General features: G+C 35.6%; 1 protein-coding gene across 6 annotated transcripts in view; it reads right to left on the bottom strand.

Moving 5' to 3' along the window:
• Positions 1-728: 728 nt before the first annotated feature.
• LOC118741470 overlaps positions 729-20,282 on the bottom strand; it is a 48,228-nt gene continuing 28,674 nt past the window's right edge. For all 6 annotated transcript variants that reach the window (XM_036473456.1, XM_036473455.1, XM_036473457.1 and 3 more), the window contains exon 3: positions 729-3,002. In XM_036473456.1, the coding sequence (XP_036329349.1) occupies positions 1,878-3,002 (1,125 nt within the window). In that variant the 3' untranslated portion in view covers positions 729-1,877. The remainder of the gene's footprint in view (positions 3,003-20,282) is intronic.

Below are 20,282 nucleotides of genomic sequence, written 5' to 3' on the forward strand. Positions count from 1 at the left end.
AAATAAAAAATATAAAAATACAAAAGCGCATAGATGAATCACCAAATTTCATCATTCTGGTTTTTGCTGATAATTATCTGCTAGCAAAGTGGGGAAACAGAGCTACATTTCCAGACGAACTTCGTTGTCGCTTTGGTTGTGTGCAATCTCATACAATGCCGTGTGTTTTAATACGGCAGCGAATATTCTTCCGACGAATTTTTATGAGCGATTTGATTCTGTTTATACTTTAAAGCGTTTCCAAGAGAATGGCAAATATAGGTTTTTGCATTGATAACGACGAACGGTATGTGAAGGTCGATGTACATTAGGGAGGTCCAATTTTTTTCGACATCGGACAGATTCGGATTCTACATGAAATTCTAAGAAAAAAGGTCCTTCAGATCATAGCTCTAAAATTAATTTGGAGCCGGTGAAATTTTAAAAGAAGATATCTTTATCTAATACTAAGTTAATATGCAGATTAGTATTTACTAAAGTGTTACAAGTTTTTTTATAAAAACTGGTGCTTGGGAATTGTTTGATACAAAAAATTAATTTCCGATATCTATTTTTTATTTAAAGAACCGCGAGATGGCGATACAAAGCAAATATATACTAATATAAACATATATGTATATTTTGAAAGCCGTTTTTTCTGTTCACAAAGATCGAGAACGGCTCTACCGATTTTTTTTTTAAATTTTGGACACCTACTGCAGATTTTCCAAGGATGGTTATAGGCAGAAAAATATTTAGATATATAAAGGGGGCGTGGCACCACCCTACAAACCGAGTTTTTCAAAATGCATATCTCTGGAAAAGTTCATGAAGCTGTATGGAGGTATATGAAATGAATCGCATTGGTACTCATGGAGAAAAATGGGGGTTACTTGTCATGTAAAATTTTCTGCTGAATCTGCAATAGTTTTTGAGATATAGCCAAATTTCGGTTTTTAGAGATGTGAAGGAGTGCACTCATTTAATTGTATATTTTCTTTTATATAGCTGGCGGATTTAGGAGCTAATCATTGACAATCGACAATTTTACATAATTAAAAAATAATAATAATCAAAAAAGTAACTTTCGGTAAAAATATCGACTTTTGGATTCTTGCACGTAAAAGCATGATTCTTCATTAATACAATACGGCCCTACTCATCTAAATTGAGTAATAAACGTATAAGTTATGAGCACTTAAGTAGAGATACATACAAAAAGTTTCTATACAAATTTATGATTTGCATATTATGGAGTACACACCATCTTCTACAATTTTGAATCGCTATATTTCAGAAATCGTAATCATTAGGAAGAAAAATGTTATAACAGTCTTTATAGATAATTATATGATGATCTACACTTCCGGCTCACCAATTTTTATGATAAACCTTACCGTAAATAAATTTATGTGACCTTTGACCTTGAATACCTTTTCTGCAGCCATGGGATCGATGGACACTTTTGACATTTCATTCATAATAGTGTTCGCAACATTCGTACCAATTTTCAGCTTTATGCGAATTATTGTAAGCTTACCCCTATTTGTTGAGCTAATAACTTGACTGGGATATTGATTTGTAGCGCCATCTTGCGGTTCTTTAAATACGAACTAGATATCAAAAATTAATTCTTTGTATCAAAAAACCAGCAAATCAATTAAAAATATCTTCTTTTAAAATTGCGCAGGCTCGAAACTGACCTTAGAGTTATGATCTGGAGGAATTTTTTTTGTTAGAATTTTATAAGCAATCCGCATTTGCTAGGAACGATGTCGAAAACAAAATCTATCCATATAAATTGGCCCGCCCTAATATATGTACATACACACATACATATGTAGATGTGTTTGCTGCCGTTAGGTTTAGAAACCTTTGCGAAGCTTTAATAGCGGTTGTCACTTGGGTTGGATATGTGCGCTGCGTTCCAGCTCGTTAAACTGTCCATAGAAAAGTACTTCACTTATCAATTTCTCGGCTATGATTCGTTGGGTGCGATCCATCGATCTCAGCTTCAGCGTGACATTTGATCCGATAAAGTCGCAGTCGTCCTTGTTGAGACTTTCAGCGTAGAGGGCAGCCGCTGCAGCTGCGGCAGATGTGGATGCCTCTTGGGATCCGCTTTTTATGCGCGCACTCGCGGTAGTGCCGGTCTCTTCGGACAAACTCTCATTGGATAATAATGAATTCATAAGCATTTGACCCGCACTCGCGGCACTCGTCGAAGCGGAATTCAGTTTACGCATATTTAGCGGAGCGAACTTCTCATCAATAGATTCAGAGGAGCGTCGTAGGTTGCGCGGCAATACAAACTGACTAAAGTCTAAGCCTTTAGCAGCAGCGGCGCTAACGCGTAAGTCTTGAGCAAAATCATCCGGATCTACACCGCCTAAGCGATTATCGTCGGTGGAACTGTACGATCGGTGCGAATCGGGTGGGGCGGGAGGATGAGGCGCGTGAAAGTAGTCCACCAATTCTCGTTTAATGTCTAATTCTTCTTGATCGTGAGTAGTTCGTCGACGCTTTTCGTGCATTTCCATTGTATTTGTGTTTGGTATGGGACTAGAACCTCCTTCGATTGGCTCGACAGCACCTCCACCTCCACCGACGCTACTTCTGTTTCTCGCAAGTCCACTGCCAGAGTTGTTGCTGCCTGACGCTGCACCACCACCAGCGGAACTACCACCAACCGCTCCACTGTCACCTCCGGCACTGACATTGTGCACGCTCGATGGTGTAGCGCGCTCTCGTTTTGTCAACATCTCTTCTCTCTCCTCAATATCGGACGTATCCATTGGTTTCTGTGGACTGGCAGTCATGTCGCTGTTACTGCTGCCGCCGAAAAGGCTGCGTGTTGCGCTGCTTGAAGCGTTCAGTTCACTTTGTGAACTCGGGAAGGACATAGGTAAGGGAACACGTAATTGATTTCGATCAGAGCTTATTGGTGGCGAAAACTGTCCGACCGTATTCCACGTGTCTAATGACGCGGTGTTGGCGATCAGCATCGGTAGGCTTATACCCATCTGCGTATAAAGAAAAACAAAAACAAACAAAAATATTTATTTAATGTAACTCTTGTATTCACAAATAACAAATCCTATAAATAAAAACTAAAATTTGAACTATGTAGGCAATCTTATAACTTTAAATCGGCTTGAACTAGATTTGTATACAAAATATTACTCGCCATGCGTAGGAGTAGAGTTATGTATGTATATGTTACCAGCCAAACCCGATCTCACGGCTAAACTAGTTTTGGGTAGGCCAGAAAAGCTTTATTTCACTTTTCTATTAACTTAAGTATGTTGGTCTTGTGGCGTTAAATGTTACCCTTTCAAAGCCCTCTTTTTTTAGTGAATCTTCGAAAAGGGCAATGAAATTGTAAGTATGTATGTACATATATGTGTAAAAACAAAAACAATAAAAATAAAATCAATAATAAAAAAATGCATTGCCTATCAAACCAAGATTTTATTTAACCCTTTCGAATTTCACTTGTAATAATCTGAAATATAGGCAGAAACAAATGCCAGTAGCTTACTAAATACTAAAATTTTGCTCTGTTTATTTATTTTTTCCCAATTCTAAAGCTTGCGAAATATTACGAAATTGGCATATTTTCGGTTTTAACATTTAGAAATCCCTTTGTTTTGTCACAATATGGAAAGCTATATATAAACGATAGTAAACGCTTCATAAGAATACATAGTCAAGAAAAAATAAATAAAAAATTTAAAACCAATAACTTACTTACTAAAAATTGTTTATTATAGCTTAAAATTATTGTTACCAACAGAGATATGTTGTACAAAAACACATAAACAGATCTTCACAAAAGTTGATATAAAACTATTCGTCAATTTGAACAGTTAACTTTGCGCAGTAATGTTTATTCCACTAGGAGGAAGCACCGAAAGTAGGGATGCAAACGACGCATCGATGTTTCTGAAATATCGATAACATCTGCTAAAAAACCGATGTTTACCATCGATATTTGAAAATTACTCAACATCGTAAAATTGGCGATATATCGATGTCAATTTTAACGATGTTTTAAACATCGACTTTAGTTTCGGTTCAAAATTGCCATTGCGTTCACATCTTTATGTTATATTCTTTGGGCTCTGTCACACGGTCAGTATTTATTGACGTGATCCAAGTAACGCGATATTTATTGACGGTGTAGTATGCAGTATTGATGGATCGTGATCCATATCGCAAAATTTCTCAAAATTTTGAAGTCTGGATCGCGGATCGCAATACCGTCAATAAATATTGAACGTGTAGCACTTTCAAAACGCGATCCATACATTTTTTCAGTACATCTATTACTCTCATAATGTAAACATCGGCTCTGCCTTCACTCTGGGGGCTTCAGATCTTTCAAAACAAATTGAACAAATCTTAAAATAATTGTGGAATGCATTATCTGTAAATTATACGTACAAAATAAAAATATTTTCTTGCGTCATAATAAGCGTTCAGCAAAAAAAATATGCAAATACTGACGCGACAAATATTGAACATGTAGCATTCGTGCGCGATCCATCAATCCATCAATCCATCAATATGGATCGCGATCCAAATATCGTGATAATTACTGACCGTGGGACAGAGCCCTTTGGGTAAGCGTATTACGGGTGATGGCAGCCATGTACTTAATAAAAGCAATTGGCAACGTTGAACATAGGCGATTTCCATGACGTAGTTACAGTATTTCAATACGACTTAAGGTGAGTGTAAGTATTATCTGCGCGTAAACAGCAAATCTATTATGACATTGGAAGGAAATCTATTTAAATTCAAAAAACCAGCCATTGAAATGTTAACAATGTAGCAGTTTAGATGGACACTAGGTGTTTCTTGAAATTTTAACAAGCATTAAGTCAGTTCCAGGTATTTCAGGATTTGCAGGTTTTACAAGTAAAGCGGTTTTCGCCATTAATAAACCTTATGGAAGGTGGCGTACGTTAACAGCTTCCTGTAAAAACCTGCAAATCATGAAGTACCTGTAACATACTTATTAAAAAAGAGAAACATCGGAAAATATCGATGTATCGATAGTTTTAGGGCGATTTTTTTCGGCATCGATGTTAGTGTTTACGATACATCGAAATATCGATGTATCGATGTTGGCTCTGAAAATTTGCATCCCTAACCGAAAGCCTAACCCTGACAGTGTGAGACTTTAACCCGAGGCTGTTAGCAAACGCACATTGTACAGTGGCCTTGCGCGGCTGAGTTCAACGCCCTCTTGACGCCCCTGACAGGCGAACGTTAGTAGTAAAGGTAATTTTGTTTGCTGTACTTATTTCAGTTTTTAACATGTTTGTTGGCTATTTTCTGTTTGGAACTTATTTTTTTTTTTTTACTTTTCGAGAGGGGTTCCTATGAAGAACAAGTTCTAAAATGGTTGGAAGAAATATCGTTGAATGGAACCGATAGTGAGAAAAATTTTCTAATTATCAAATTCTCTTTCTGCTCTAATTTTACTATAGCCGTGATAGCAGCATATGGTAGGGGAGCTATATACAAAGCTTGGGTGTTATGGAATGAAATGCAATAATAATTTTTTGGCACTGCAGGTTTTTTATCTAAGTTAAAATATCTCCAATAAACTATATAGTAAAAGAAATACTATCTAATTTCTTACGAATAATAACTCTAATATGATTTCACAGCATTTCTTTAATACTTCAAACTATCTATTAACAAAAATGCATTTTCCAATACAATTATCATACATTTTATTTTCGGTAAAGTTTCGAGTTTTACTTTAAAGCATTCTTGTTTATTGTCATTCCAAAAGTTAAGCGAACTGGAAACTGAGGTCTTTTAAATTCGAAAAGGATATCAAAAGGAATTAAAGGAGTCATGTGACTTATGGTTCCGAAGTTATGGCTGATAAAAACTTCCACGCCTATATTATAAACCTTACTATCAGCCCCATACCATAGATTTGTCTGCACACCAAATTTGAAGTTCGTGTGACTTATGGTTCCGAAGTTATAGCTGATTAAAAATTTGCAGCCCTATGGGCGGTGCCACGCCCCTTAGCAAAATTGACACCATATTTGCAAACAAAACCATACCTATTATAACCTTCCCGGGGTAAAAACAAATAAGTGTGCAAAATTTCGTGCGATTCCGTGCAGTGGTTCAAAAGTTATAAGGTAATAAACAAACAGCCATTCACAATTTATATATATATATATATATATATATACACATCGATATCATGTCATAGTGCGAATATAAATTAAATGCTTCAACAGATTGCTCTTTATTCTTGAAAGAAACTGGTTGTTGGCTGCCTGATGGCGAATTTGAATTTCAAAATCTGAATATTTTTGGCTTCTTTAAAGCCAATTCATTCGAATGACGCAAATGGGTTCTTAAAATTCTTGGAGCATTGGCCCTATTTATTGTGCTATTAATTTTGTTTTTTTTTATTCTCTCAGTAGAGTCGTATTTCTTATTCCTCGTGCTAACAACATACATACATACATACATATGTATATAAACATACTAAGCTGTTATCAGTAAGCAGTTTTTTGTTATTTAATTTAGTTAACTATGAATGTATGTGCATACATACATATATTTTTGAATTAATTACTCTGAAAAGCAAAAAAATATAATTCCTACTAGCTAACTGCACTTTATTTTGATTTAGAAAATACTTTTTGTACCTATGTCTAACAAAACTATTAAAATAAGGCATGGCTTTCATTTAAAAGACAATTTAAAGAAATATGTTCAAAGCTATTCTCATTTGGACTGATAGTAAAGCAGACATTAGATCTAATAAATATTTAAAAGTTGTAGGCAGTGTTGCCAGTTAAGGGTATTTCTCCCATGATTAAGGCCATTTTTTGTTCTAAGATAAATCAACAGGTTATAATTTCTTATAATAAACTAATAAAGGTTTCTCTTTTTACGTACGTAGAATTTTGTAATCTTTTAATCATTGCTATCGTTTAATTGTCATTTTTAATTGTTTCATGGAACGATTAAAAAAGAATTCTACGAAACAATTTAAAAAGTAAATAATTGAATTGCAACGTGCAATTAAAACTTTAATTGCAATGAATTTTTTAATCAATTAACAAGTTGATTTAAAAATTAATTGATTAACGCCCAACATACCCGAGTTTCTAGTATTTAGCATCCTTGGACACCTACAAATTACATATAATATATTTAGGGTTTTTTAGGGAGAAGTTATAGGGAAAATCTGGCAACCCTGGTTCTGGCGTCAGCTGGTTTTTTCCTTCGGTTTCAAGAATTTTTATAAGCGTTTTCTAAAATATATATATCTCAATCACTTGGTTGCCAATACTTTTTATTAAATTCGTGAATAAAATCCCCACTAAAATCAGATGTGGTAGAATATAAATATGTATATACATTTTTTTATACCCGAGCGCACTTGTGCACAAGGGTATATTAATTTTGTTCACATAACGGTTGTTTGTAACAGCCAAAACGAATCGAGATAGATATAGACAAATGTATACATAAATGCACAGAATGAATAGAGAAATCGATTAAGCCTGATTATGTCTGTCTGTCCGTCCGTCCATCTGTCCGACTGTCCGTCCGTCAGTGTACACGATAACTCGAGCAAAAATTGAGATATCTCAACAAAATTTGGTATGTAGGTTTCTATTAATCCAAGGTAGGTTGGTATTGAAAATGGGCGAAATCGGACTGTAACCACGCCCACTTCCCAAATAACGGTAACTTCCAGAAATACGAAAACTGCGATATTTTAGTAACCACTGAAGATTATTCACTCAAAATTGATATTTACAATAATTTTCGGACGAAAAATAAGAATATTATAAATTTTTGGAAAACGGGCGTAGCCACGCCCACTTTTGGTTACATGTGTTTATCTTGGTAACCGCTGCACCAATTTCTTCCAAACTGGGCACGCACGGACTCGCCCACTACCTACATATATACCCTTGTGGGCAGCTGATTGAGTTAACCCTCATCGGTCCCCCAAAAAATTTGTCGAATTGGTTCTTGTATATATGCAAATCTGTCGCTTGTGTAAACGGGAATAGAGTATGGGGAGTTCATGTAATAGAGCGCTTAAATTGATCAGAATATCTGGTGAATATGTACCACTATTATTATTGCATATAAATTTATTCTTTCTAAGGGAAGCTGAATCAGAAGGCCTGAAAACTTTGCTCATTGCATGCTTATAACAGGCAACCGACAAAAAGTCGATAAAGCAGACCGGTGGTAAATTTTGGCAGGAAGTGGAGAAAACATATGTATGGATGTATGTATATGTAGTATGTACATTAGGGTGGTCCAAATATACTTAGGAAAATCAACTCTTTTGATTTTCCCTGCTGCCACCCCCCCAGAATTGAACAAAATCAAAAATAAGGAGACATGTAGTTTTTTTATTTTGAAATCGATTAATATTTACCCGTGCCGCAGGGGATTTGAAGTTTGTCATGCATGTATTTTAAATGGGGAACATACATTTTTTCGTAAAAGTGCTATAAACAGAAGTGCTATTCTGTGCCGGTAATAAAAAGTTTGTAACCGCTAAATAAAGTTCCTGTAAATTTTTAAACCCTTTTCGCATTCTGTGTACTCTTGTATCCCGTAAATTTTGTTGTTGCTGAATATTTTAACTGCATTACCTACGTACCTAGAATCGCGGTGACAAGAACTGGTAACATTTTTTGGTAATAAAATTTTCCAGTTACAAAATCTTGGGTAACGTGCAGAATAGACCTGAAAATGGTTAAACATAAATATTTTTTGATCGAATAAGACTGTTTAGCTTTGTTCCACACATTTACGATCCATTTTTCTAGCATGAGGAACGCTTCCTGGGCTGTTTTGGTCACACGCGGGTACCCGCGGGTTTGTGTGGAACAAACCTAATAACACTATGATGCTTATTTAATTTAAAAATTTTACTAAGTATGTTTTTAAAACCGATAATCCTATCAGTTATATACAACAATTAGTTGTGCTATGTTTTCATAACTTCCCGTCTCCACCTTCTACAGATTCTGTTAAAAAAGCTGTGTTAAGACAGAAATGTCAGGTGGAGACCGCAAATTTCCACTGTTAAACCATATCTGTCTTGCCGAACTTCTTACCATCGCTGTCTTAACATCAGCTGTCATTTGGTAGTTTGACAACTCAGTTTTCATTTTACCGCGCCATCTACATTGGGTACAGATCGAACTGAATGGCTTGATGCCATTTTGTTGATGATATGTTAAGACAGCAAGTAGCCCACAGCGGGACAAAGTTAAAACAGAAATTTGACAGATGTTAAGACACATTTAGTAGAAAATGGAGACGTGGGGTAAACACATCACGCACGAACAGCTCAACGGATGTGTTTATATATATTTTTTCATTCTACACGATTATTTCTGTGAATATGTGGCCAAACAGTTTTGGTATTTTACAATTTAAAATTATTTAAAGGCTCAATGAAATAATTAAATTTTTCATCAAAACTAAAAGCGTTTAAAGAGATTTGAAAGCATTTTTGTACGGGGTTGCCACCTTTCTACAAAATACAAGCTTATTTGCCACAATACGGGTGTCAAATGGAAGGTAAAGTAAAAAATAAGTTTTAAACAGGAGGTGTTAAAATAAAGTTTTATTTAACCCATACATACATATTTCTGGATAGAATTGGCACCTATCTAAAAAATTAAAATGAGTGCGTTATATCGTTCCTACTATGTGAAACTATCGAGAGTGCAAAAATGTATAACGATTGAATGCCATTTTAAAGGAAATTTCATGATTCGTAAAGATAACTTTAACCGTTTCCATTGGAAGATGCCCCCCCCCCAATAAAAACATGCATTTGCATGAGATTCCAAGCCCTAATCATTATACACGTGTTTCTGAGCAGCTCACTCCAATTCCGATGTGTATGGACAGCTGCGGTTAAAATAATAGCACCTTAATTCAAAATGATATTGTTTGCAATTCATGTTTCTTTATTTATTTTTAACAAATTTCACTTAAAATATAGTTCCAGCTATAAAAGAACCCACAAAAGTAAAAGGTTCAAATATTAAACAAAGCTAAAAAAATTAATCAAATTTCAAAAAAATTTCATCTTTTTCCCATTTTCCCATTTTTTATCTAGAATTTTTAGAAAATTTTCGAATATGCAGTTTTATATATAGCCCATTCAAAATCTTAAATTTTTTTTTTTTAAATTTTCGAGATACATATATGCAGGAATTAGGTGTCTTTTAGGTGTTCTTCAACGCCACCGAAACTAATTTAGTAGCTCCATTGGTTTCCGAGAAATTCGCAAAAATGTGTTTTTCAGCTAGCTTAACAGCGATGAGCTAGCTGAAAAACACATTTTTGCGAATTTCTAGGAAACCAATGGAGCTACTAAATTGGTTTTAGTGGCGTTGAAGAACACCTAAAATACACCTAATTCTAGCATATATTTGGAAATTTTAAAACCTAAATTTAACGATGGGTCAGCTAGGTTTACGTAAATTTAAGATTGTTCAGCTAGCTTAACAGCGATGAGCTAGCTGAAAAACACATTTTTGCGAATTTCTAGGAAACCAATGGAGCTACTAAATTGGTTTTAGTGGCGTTGAGGAACACCTAAAAGACACCTATTTCCTGCATATAAGTATTTCGAAAATTAAAAAAAAAAATTTAAGATTGTTAAGATTGCGCTGTTAAGCTAGCTGAAAAACACATTTTTGCGAATTTCTCGGAAACCAATGGAGCTACTAAATTAGTTTTAGTGGCGTTGAAGAACACCTAAAAGACACCTAATTCCAGCATATATCTGGAAAATTTAAAACCTAAATTTAACGATGGGTCAGCTAGGTTTACGTAAACCTAGCTGACCCACACATTTTTGCGAATTTCTCGGAAACCAAAGGAACACCTAAATTAATTTTGGAGGCCCTAATTAACACCTAAAAGACACCTAATTCCTAGCTAATTTTTATTGATTTTTGGCGACTTGGGTCAGCTAGGTTTATGGACGTACTTATTATGACTGGTGCGAACCATAGCAATGGAGAACATGTTCGAGATTTATGGAGCGTCAAAAACTATCCTTTATATCGCGCCACAATGGGAGTCAACCGTTTCTGTTCGATATTGCAGTTCCTAAGATTTGACGATAAAAACACTCGTGCAACACGCTTACTAACTGATAAAGCAGCACCGATCAGTGAGTTGTGGACGATGATGAACAATAATCTTGCTGCACATTACAAGCCCAGCTCATGCTTGACGATTGATGAACAATTATTTCCTTACCGTGGACGCACACGGTTTACGCAGTACATACCGTCAAAACCTGCTAAATATGGTATCAAGGTTTGGTGGATTTCCGATGCCACAAATGCATATCCACTGCATGGACAAATATATACTGGCCAAGCAGAAACTGGTAGGGAAACGAACCAAGGCGAACGAGTGGTGAAGGATTTGTCTGCCAAATACCAAGGAAGTGGCCGAAACATTACAATGGACAATTTGTTTACGACCTTGCCAGTTGCAGAACTGCTTCTCACCTGGAAACTCACGATCGTTGGAACTTTGCGCAAAAACAAATCATATATTCCTCAAGAAATGAAGCAGAACAAAAACAGGACAATTGGTTCAACGACATTTGGCTTCAAAAATAATGTGACAATGTGCTCTTATGTTCCCAAAAAAAATAAAGCAGTAATTTTGCTTTCGACCATGCATAATGATGCTGAAATAGCTGACAGTGGGAAACCTGAAATAATTGAATATTATAATCGTACCAAAGGTGGTGTTGATCGAATGGACCAAATGTTTGCGGAATATCTAACACAAAGACAAACAAAACGATGGCCACTAGCGATGTTCTTCAACATGTTGGACATTACAGCTCTTGCAGCCTACATTGTCTACGATTTGAATAACCCTATGTTGCCTTGGAGAACAAACAACAAGCGTAAGCAGATCCTGCGCAGCTTGGCTGAAGCATTGTGTATGCCCATTATTGAAGCCAGAGCCATAAATCGTCAAGTGACGCGAAATTTTTCGACTAAAATTGCTATTGAAGCATATTTCAACCGACCGGTGGAATCAATGGTGTCAACAGCAGCATCAACATCTGCCGCAGCGCGCACGCCAAAACCTGTGTCCGGATCTTGCTATTTATGTTACGCACAAGAGGAAAAACGCCGTAGAAAAACCAGAAATGTAAGAAGCCAATGTGTCTTGAACATTCGGTCACATCAACAAATTGCTCTATTTGCCATGATTTTCCTTAGATATAAGATGCATTTTTATAATTTTTATAATAAAAGTCAATAATATAATGTGTGAAATGAATATTTTTAATTTTTCAAATAAAAAAATAATATAAAAAATGTTTTTTTTTTATTATTATGAGGATTTTTACTATTGGGGTACAAACGTATCCCGGGTGTGTGTTTACGTATATAATGTGTTTGGAAGGCTGTAGCTCCTGAACCAATGGTCCGATCTGGTTCAAATTTTGAATTTGAACTCAATCTTCCTAGTTAGCGGTATAGAGGTATAGCGGTTCAAAAGTTACAACACTTCAAAGTTGAAAGTGGATACATTTGTACCCGGGTGTGTGTTCTAGGTTTAACTTATTGTTGTTCGCGCTTTCTTCTTTCAAAGCACACTACCCCACCTAGCATTGCGAAAAGGTAAACAAAACTACAAACTTGCCGATCTTTTTTCGTGCTTAGTTCATTTTTGTTTTACAAATATCAGTTCGAAATACGCGCGTTTTGTCTTCTACACTTTATTTACACTTCTGTTGGATTTCACCGTCGACTGCGCTAGCGTTAGCGCGCACTACCTCGACGAACGGAATCGTCCACTGGTTTAGTAAAACTCTAAATACTTCTGTAAATTTGGTGACGAACTGCTGTTGACGACTGCTCAAACGACCCATCGCGCAGTTGACGGTACCCAAGTATCGACGTCAAGCGCCAGCGGCGTCGAAAGTATGCGACACGGTGCCAAGCGCCGCTGTTGCGCTATTAGCCCGCTGTCACTGTGGTGACGTAGATAAACCGAGAAGCAGGTGAGTCAAGGAGAGCGTTGTGGGCCACTAGTAAAGAGCACATAAGCATTCATATCTACACATGTACATACATACGTTTCCCCACTTCATATATGTACGTACATATGTGCATTTACTATCTGTAAGTACAGGCATCTAGTACCGAGATTTGGGATCCCGAATCCCGGGCCCTTTTTTGAGTCCCGAAGTCCTGGGATCAAGCCCTCGGGCTAGTTCCACCCTATACATTTCAGAACTAGTGCAAAACGGCTGCAGAGAGGGACAGTTGAAACTTTCGGTGTGCTAGTTGCGCTCTGTTGAGAAGTAAATGCACAAATTCTCACTTCTCGTACAATACTAAAATAGCTCAACGGGAAGACCTCCGACTATAACATCGTTGGTCGCGAGTTCAAATCACGGTGAGTGGAGGCAGTGTTGTGATTTTCAGATTTAATAAATTTAAATTGTTGAGTTCCGCTTAAAAATTTAAGAGGAAATGATCAAATTTAATATAATTAAAATAAAAGAATAACAATAATAAATAAAATGCTGCAATCTGTAAAAGAACAGAAAAAAATAAAAAATATCAAAAATCGAATTTTTGTCATGGAAAACTTAAGGCGCTGGCCCAATGCAGGCTTGCTTTGCTTGCTTAGCTTTGAAAACTGTCAAAAGTTATTTGGAATATACTAAAACGTATGAAGGGTGGCCAAATGGCAGCTTTGCTTCACTTGCTTTAAGCGCCTCAAAGTTTCAAATAGGCAAATGTTTTATTTTAATTTAAAAAAATATATGTATACTATTAGTAATTCAAATTTTAATAAAAAGTAATCTATGTTTCCATATTTATAATTAACATGTCGCTGGCTTAAAGTGAAAAGTTGCTAAGTCCAATTTTACAAATTGTACAGGAACCTTGAATATAAAATTTTGCGTGTTTAAAGCAAAGCAAAACTCCATACAAATCAGAAGGATTCGATCTCTGATCTCTGTTAAAAAATTTCGTATTATTTTGGCCTTATTGCAAATTCAGGGCCTCTTTTGGACTTATAAAATTTATCTTTCATTGAATATAAACGAGAAGAAATAAAACAAGTACCTTAGTCCTTAATTTCTCTTACCTTCTATGTCAAAATTTGAGGCTTCATAAAATGTAGACTTATCAACTTTTCACACAAAGCTAGCGATATTTATGATGTCAAACTACTGGTAAGTCGTTTCTTGAAAAATCGATTTTTTTGAGATTTTTGTTTCTAATAAATGTACATATAGGTTTATACGTATGTATAATTATTATCATTCCTTTGAAATGCAAAAATTAATTCACATTAATTTAAAAATAAATCTGAAAAAATTGTTTTGTATTTCTTTTTTTTTTAATTTTCTGGAATTTTATGGCAAAATTATTCTTAGTGTAAGAAAACAGACCTTGACTTTTTAACTCCACAGCTGGTTGCTTTGACAGCGTTCCAAGCCGCCATTTGGCCAGACGAGTTTTTGAAGTATGTAAATCAAAGCAAATTAAAGTAAGCAAGGCGTGCAAAGCAAGAATGCATTGGGCCAGCGCCTTTATTGTCGCAGATCTGTCCAAAATGGAAACGTTCAGAATAGAAAAAATATCCAATAAACTTGTTTTAAAATCTGTGTTCGTATGGAATAGTAGCTTATGTCAAGAAGCCAGCTTTAGTATAATGCGGCATTCCCTTTATCCTTTAAACGACAAGGATGTTGATGATACTTAATAAGAATATTGAATTGCTAGTAGCGGAATAATTTTTTGCACGTTTATTTGCTGAAAGTTCTTCAACAGCTCAGCGCCAGTGAGACATTCGCAATCGTATGCTGCGAATGCCGATTTATACTAAAGCCAGCCTTTCGACATAAGCTACTTTTCCATACGAACACAGAAATTTTTTCTCATAAAAAACTTATTGTCCCAGAACTGTCGAAAATGGATCCGGTTCAGAACTAGTTCGAAAGTTCTGCAGAGGTGGCAATTTCCACTTCGTAGGACATCACCATGTAAAAAGAGGCAGTTGAAAGCATTGCGTTGGGATAGATCGAGACCCAGTACTGCTTCTTAAAGAACTAGTTCTGCGCTAGTTCTGAACTAGCGCGATTCACTGCAGGGATATTACTACACATATATGTATAAATACTATATGTAAGTGTAAAGATGATCTCTTATTTTTTACTTTTTGTAAAAATGACTGCGACTGTAATATGAATGAATTTCAATTCCATAGTTTTTAGTTTATTCAGTTTGTAATCAGTGATCGGACTCCAAAAAAATTCTGTGTGGTAGAATCGGGGAAAAAATGGTAGATCTCAGGTTTTAGATCAAACTTTGTACAAAAATTAAAAAAATTCTGCAGGGTTTTACCTAAATTGCAAACTTTTTAATTAGACTCTAAAAAATGTAATTTTGAAGTTGCTAAAAATTGCATTGAGTTTTGGCAATTTTTCTTCCTTGACAGTGTAAAGCAGTTTTTTCCATATCAATATATTTTTCGAACATATGTATTTCAAGAGATTTCTGCAACCTTGCGGAGTGCTGCCAGCTTTTATTTTTATCACATCACGATGTAGCGACCAAATGTGGCATGTTCCAAAAACCGCTACCGATTTCGACAATTCTCAAGTACAAGTAAACAACGCCTCAGAAACTTTTGATGCACTTAAATTTGCTAATACTTTCACAAAAATCGCCGTTTTTTAACATTTTCACTATTAATTCTTTTTATAAATCATATATTTTACAATTTAACACAATAACACCACGTTTCCTGTCAAAAAAATTATTATTGAGAACATTTACTCTTATTCAGTTTATTTTATCCTCCCAATCGGCTTTGTTTACTTTTACTTGAGAAATTTCATCGCCGCCGAAAATGCAGAGTCTCAAGATCTATATATACATATATATAAACCTTGGCAGACTCTTGTTACCATATAGAGTTTAGTGCTGGACAATTTTTGCTCTTAAAATTAAGAAAATTGTATCGACCAAAAATAAAACTACTCGAAAACGCGAATATGTGGTAGATTTCAGACCTTGAGTGCTAGATGTGGTAGATGCTCAAGAAAGTGGTAGATCTACCACAATGTGGTAGAAGTCCGATCACTGTTTGTAATTAGCTTTTTAAACTGATATAAAATAAAGACATCAACATTTCTTCGCTTAAAACACACAAATTTATTTTTATTTCTAGTATCCGCACTAAAACAAGACTACAAAACTGGTTTGTTAGCATATTTTAATTAATGGTAATAATATCCCGAAATATCTCGGGATTATCAACTTAAGATCCCGAATTCCCGGGATTCACAAAATGGTCCGGGATTGGATGACTTAGTAAGTACCAATTTATGTACAATTTTTGAGTAATACCTGCTCTCAGAGCAACATGTTATGTTAACAGCCCGATCGTCGTTTTCTGACGAATATTTGCGCCCAGCCCTATCCACCCCACTCACGCTTGTGTGTGAGCGATTATTTGCGAACATTGCCGTTCACTTGTCCATGGCCATGGCTTGGTGTGACGCTGTTTACACTAAAATACGAAGCAGCAGAAATAATATTAGCGACCAACTACAAAAACAATAGCTACAATAAAAATGGAAAACAGAACTACGGCAAAACAAAAGATTAAATATTCCATATTCCATTTCGAGTAACACGCAAATACAGCGTAGAACGAATTCTTGTCAATACCAACCAGCAAAACAACAAGGACCAGGCTCAATGGCTTTTCCTCTCCGTTCTCAAGGCCCCTTGGCTCACATCCTTTGGGGAAAAACAAAGAGTGGAAACAACAAACATAACAAATGGACACACATACTTACGTGCATACATATGTAAGCTCATAAGTATGTATGTGGCGGCGACAGTATGGATGTGTGGAAATATAGTACCCTGGGGGAAAAGTATCTAACTATAAGTTAACTTGAAGTGGATTAGGTCACTATTATCTGTATATGTATTTTCTTTGAGGAAAGCTAACTGAATTTCTATGGCGATGGTCGCGAAATAGTCAAGTGCGGCTACCTCTGCATTAACTAACTTTTAACTAATTACATATGTACATACTTTCGTATATAAAATATCAACACGAAAAACACATTTTTTTTTTAATTGTTTGCTTTTTATTTATTTACTTTATTTTATTACATTTCATATTTGTTCAAAATGATAATAGGGATATGAATTACTCTTGCATTACTTTTCAACTAGTTTCAAGTTAGCTTTTTATAGCTAACTACAAGTTATACATTTTATAGAAATCCCGTAAAAAAGCTAACTACAAGTTTCTTATTTTTATCAATTTATAATTTTTTTCTGCCGGGTGTCTGCGTGTAGAGAGTACTTCCTAAGGACCAAGGAGTACCCCAAAATTAGCCACAATTCATATAAAAAATATGTTCTAATTAACATTGCGATGTCCTAGGGCAGGACCATATACACCATTCATCTCTGCATAACATCAGAGCAGCAAAAAACTACTCCAACATATTAACGATGGCATTGTTGTTATATTTTTTCGTTTGTACACGCTTTTGTTCTTCACTTCTCAGATGCGTTTTCGAAATTAATAACCAAAAACAAAAATAAAAAATTACATGTTACCTCTGACGGCATTCGAACCTGAACATGCTGGGAGCTAACAACTAACAGCGAGCATTCCTACACGTTCAGCTACAGCCAGACATGTAAATGCGCTTTCAAATGCTCAACTTCAATCACATTTCATTAAAACACGAGCAGGGATCGGACACCAAACAATAAGCTGGCGCAGCGACACGAGCTGGTCCGCTACAGCATGAAAGAGGAACACTTTTGTAAGTATTCCGATATACCACAAATAGACTACATGGACCAACGATTTTTGCAGGGGTACTGTACGTACACACGTTTGATTCCCCGTTACCGAGCTATTCTGCCATCTCTACGTCTACGTCTTCCTCTTATTTTTAATTCGATAACTCTCCTCGATTGAAGCATATTTCCTAGACATTGTAGCCAGTATTACCACCTCAAAATGTAATTGTTTAGGAAGATCGATCCAAAAAGAGCAGAATTATAATTCTCTCAACTTAGATTAAATATAGAGTTTAATGCCGATTTCTTTTCTACCGAAAAATGCAACCTTCTCTTTGCCCTCTACGCACAAACACTAAGAAGAGGGCGATGAGAAGGCAACATTTTTGGTATAAACGAAAATGGCATAAGACAATGATATTCTTTCTCAGAAGAATGTGGTTTTGGGAAAGACATCCAACTTTTCTTTTTCACAGCCACAAAACTTTGTGAAAAAAAGTTTTCACAGTGAAAGTTTCCCATTTTGGGTTCACAGTGAAAATTTTTTGACAAATTAATTTATTTGCATTTGAAGAAAGAATCATTGAATTGGCGTGCTAACCTTCTGCGTGCCTGGTGGAGTCTGGGAGACCCGCCTTATTTTCAAAAGACACAATTGTAATAAATGCAGTTTAATGTGCTGACCAACGCCACCTATTTTCTTGTGCGTAGCGCGATTTCGTATGAACAGGACATATCTGCGTGAGAGACGGGCTTTAAATACCCCACCAGGCTCTCCGCGTTTCTTTTAAAACGAAACACTGGTAACTGTTGTATTTTGTACAAGTAAGCAAACAAAACAAGCGAGCTTGGCGTCCGCGGTAGCCGAGTGGTGAGAGTTGCGTGCTACAAGTCTGTAGATGCCACGTTCGATTCTCGGCTGGATCGATTGCCAAAAATTGTATGCTTTTTTTAAATTTATTTTTTACGTAGACCCGCGACTGTCTTGCGTCTCGTTAATTCGCATTACTGCCGCCTGTCAATGCACAATTTTACACAGGTCAACTGCGCCGTTAATCCGGATTAACGCTGCCGTCTGTCTATGCTTCAATCGCTTTTAGATAATTTAGCAATCCTAACTAATTACTTTAGGCATGGCAACTCTATTTTTGCTCGCTGTGCTGCTTATTCATTGCATGCAAGTATGTGTAAGAGTGTTTTAAATTGTTTTATTTCGTGCTGGTCGTATTTACATTCTGTCGCAGTTTTTGTTGTTATTGGTATTGTTTTTCTTGTTGTTGGTTGTTATTGTTATTCTTCCTCTGTATGCGTGCGTGTGTGTTCGTGCGTTATTATTATTTTGTTAACGCAAATAAAAATAGAGGCTGTTTGTATTTGTGTACGCGCATATATATATATGTATGTATGTACGTATGTATGAACGACGTACATTAGGGTGGCAGTAAGAAATGATTTCTCGCCCTTGAGAAGATACTAGAGCTGTATTGTTTTAATATCTAAAATTTTAATATATAAAATTTTGAAAAGTTGTAAAAGATCCTTAAATGGAAGTATATTGAAGGTAAAATAAAATGAAATACTGTTTCTTTTCTACAATAACACTACTCAATAAATTTTAAACTAGCCATTTGTAATACATAGGTTTTGGGTAGCTAAATCTGAATCTGCCGCATCAGGTGTTTTAAATAATCTAACCTTAAAATGCGAAAAATGTGGTGTGGGCTCTTTACGAAGATACGTAGCATAGCGACATTTTTGTTACTCTAAAGGATGTACATAAAGACTGGTTTTCACTATGTCATATTTTGACGCCAAAATTTGGCGACATATTTTGACACAGCTTTATCTCCTTTATCTATACCTTTACCGATGATATTATGGGCCAAAAACTGACAAATAGCCGATCTAGCAGCGCAATAACACGACTAAAGACCTATCCTGATCAAAATTAATCGATAAACCGCTTTTTAATCCCATTTGACAATGTGTTTCCACTTATTTGACGTCAAATGCCACTGAATTTGACATAGTGAAAACCAGCTTTAACATTTCAAAGTGTATATCTTACTGTATCACGTGCCGTTCGGCTTGCTCGAATACCCTTCTTTAACCGAGATATTTTAATTGCTTAGAAATGAATTCGCTTGTTATTCGTCCAACAAAATATACGTTTTTTGTTTATTTTATTTATATATTGGGTTTACTTTATGAGCAACAAATAAATAACATTTGTAGTTTTTCGTTCGCCTTATAAAATATCTTTCGAGGTAGTTCGTATTTTTACATTATAATATGACGATCTACTATGTACATACATACATATGTTTTTAATCTGGTCACCACTCCGCAAACGTACATACATATGTACATATATAACGGGTGATTTTTTTGAGGTTAGGATTTTCATGCATTAGTATT

Source organism: Rhagoletis pomonella, unplaced genomic scaffold (genome assembly GCF_013731165.1).
Source record: "Rhagoletis pomonella isolate Grant_MI unplaced genomic scaffold, Rhpom_1.0 Rhpom_scaffold_00006, whole genome shotgun sequence".
Taxonomy (NCBI): Eukaryota; Metazoa; Arthropoda; class Insecta; order Diptera; family Tephritidae; genus Rhagoletis; species Rhagoletis pomonella.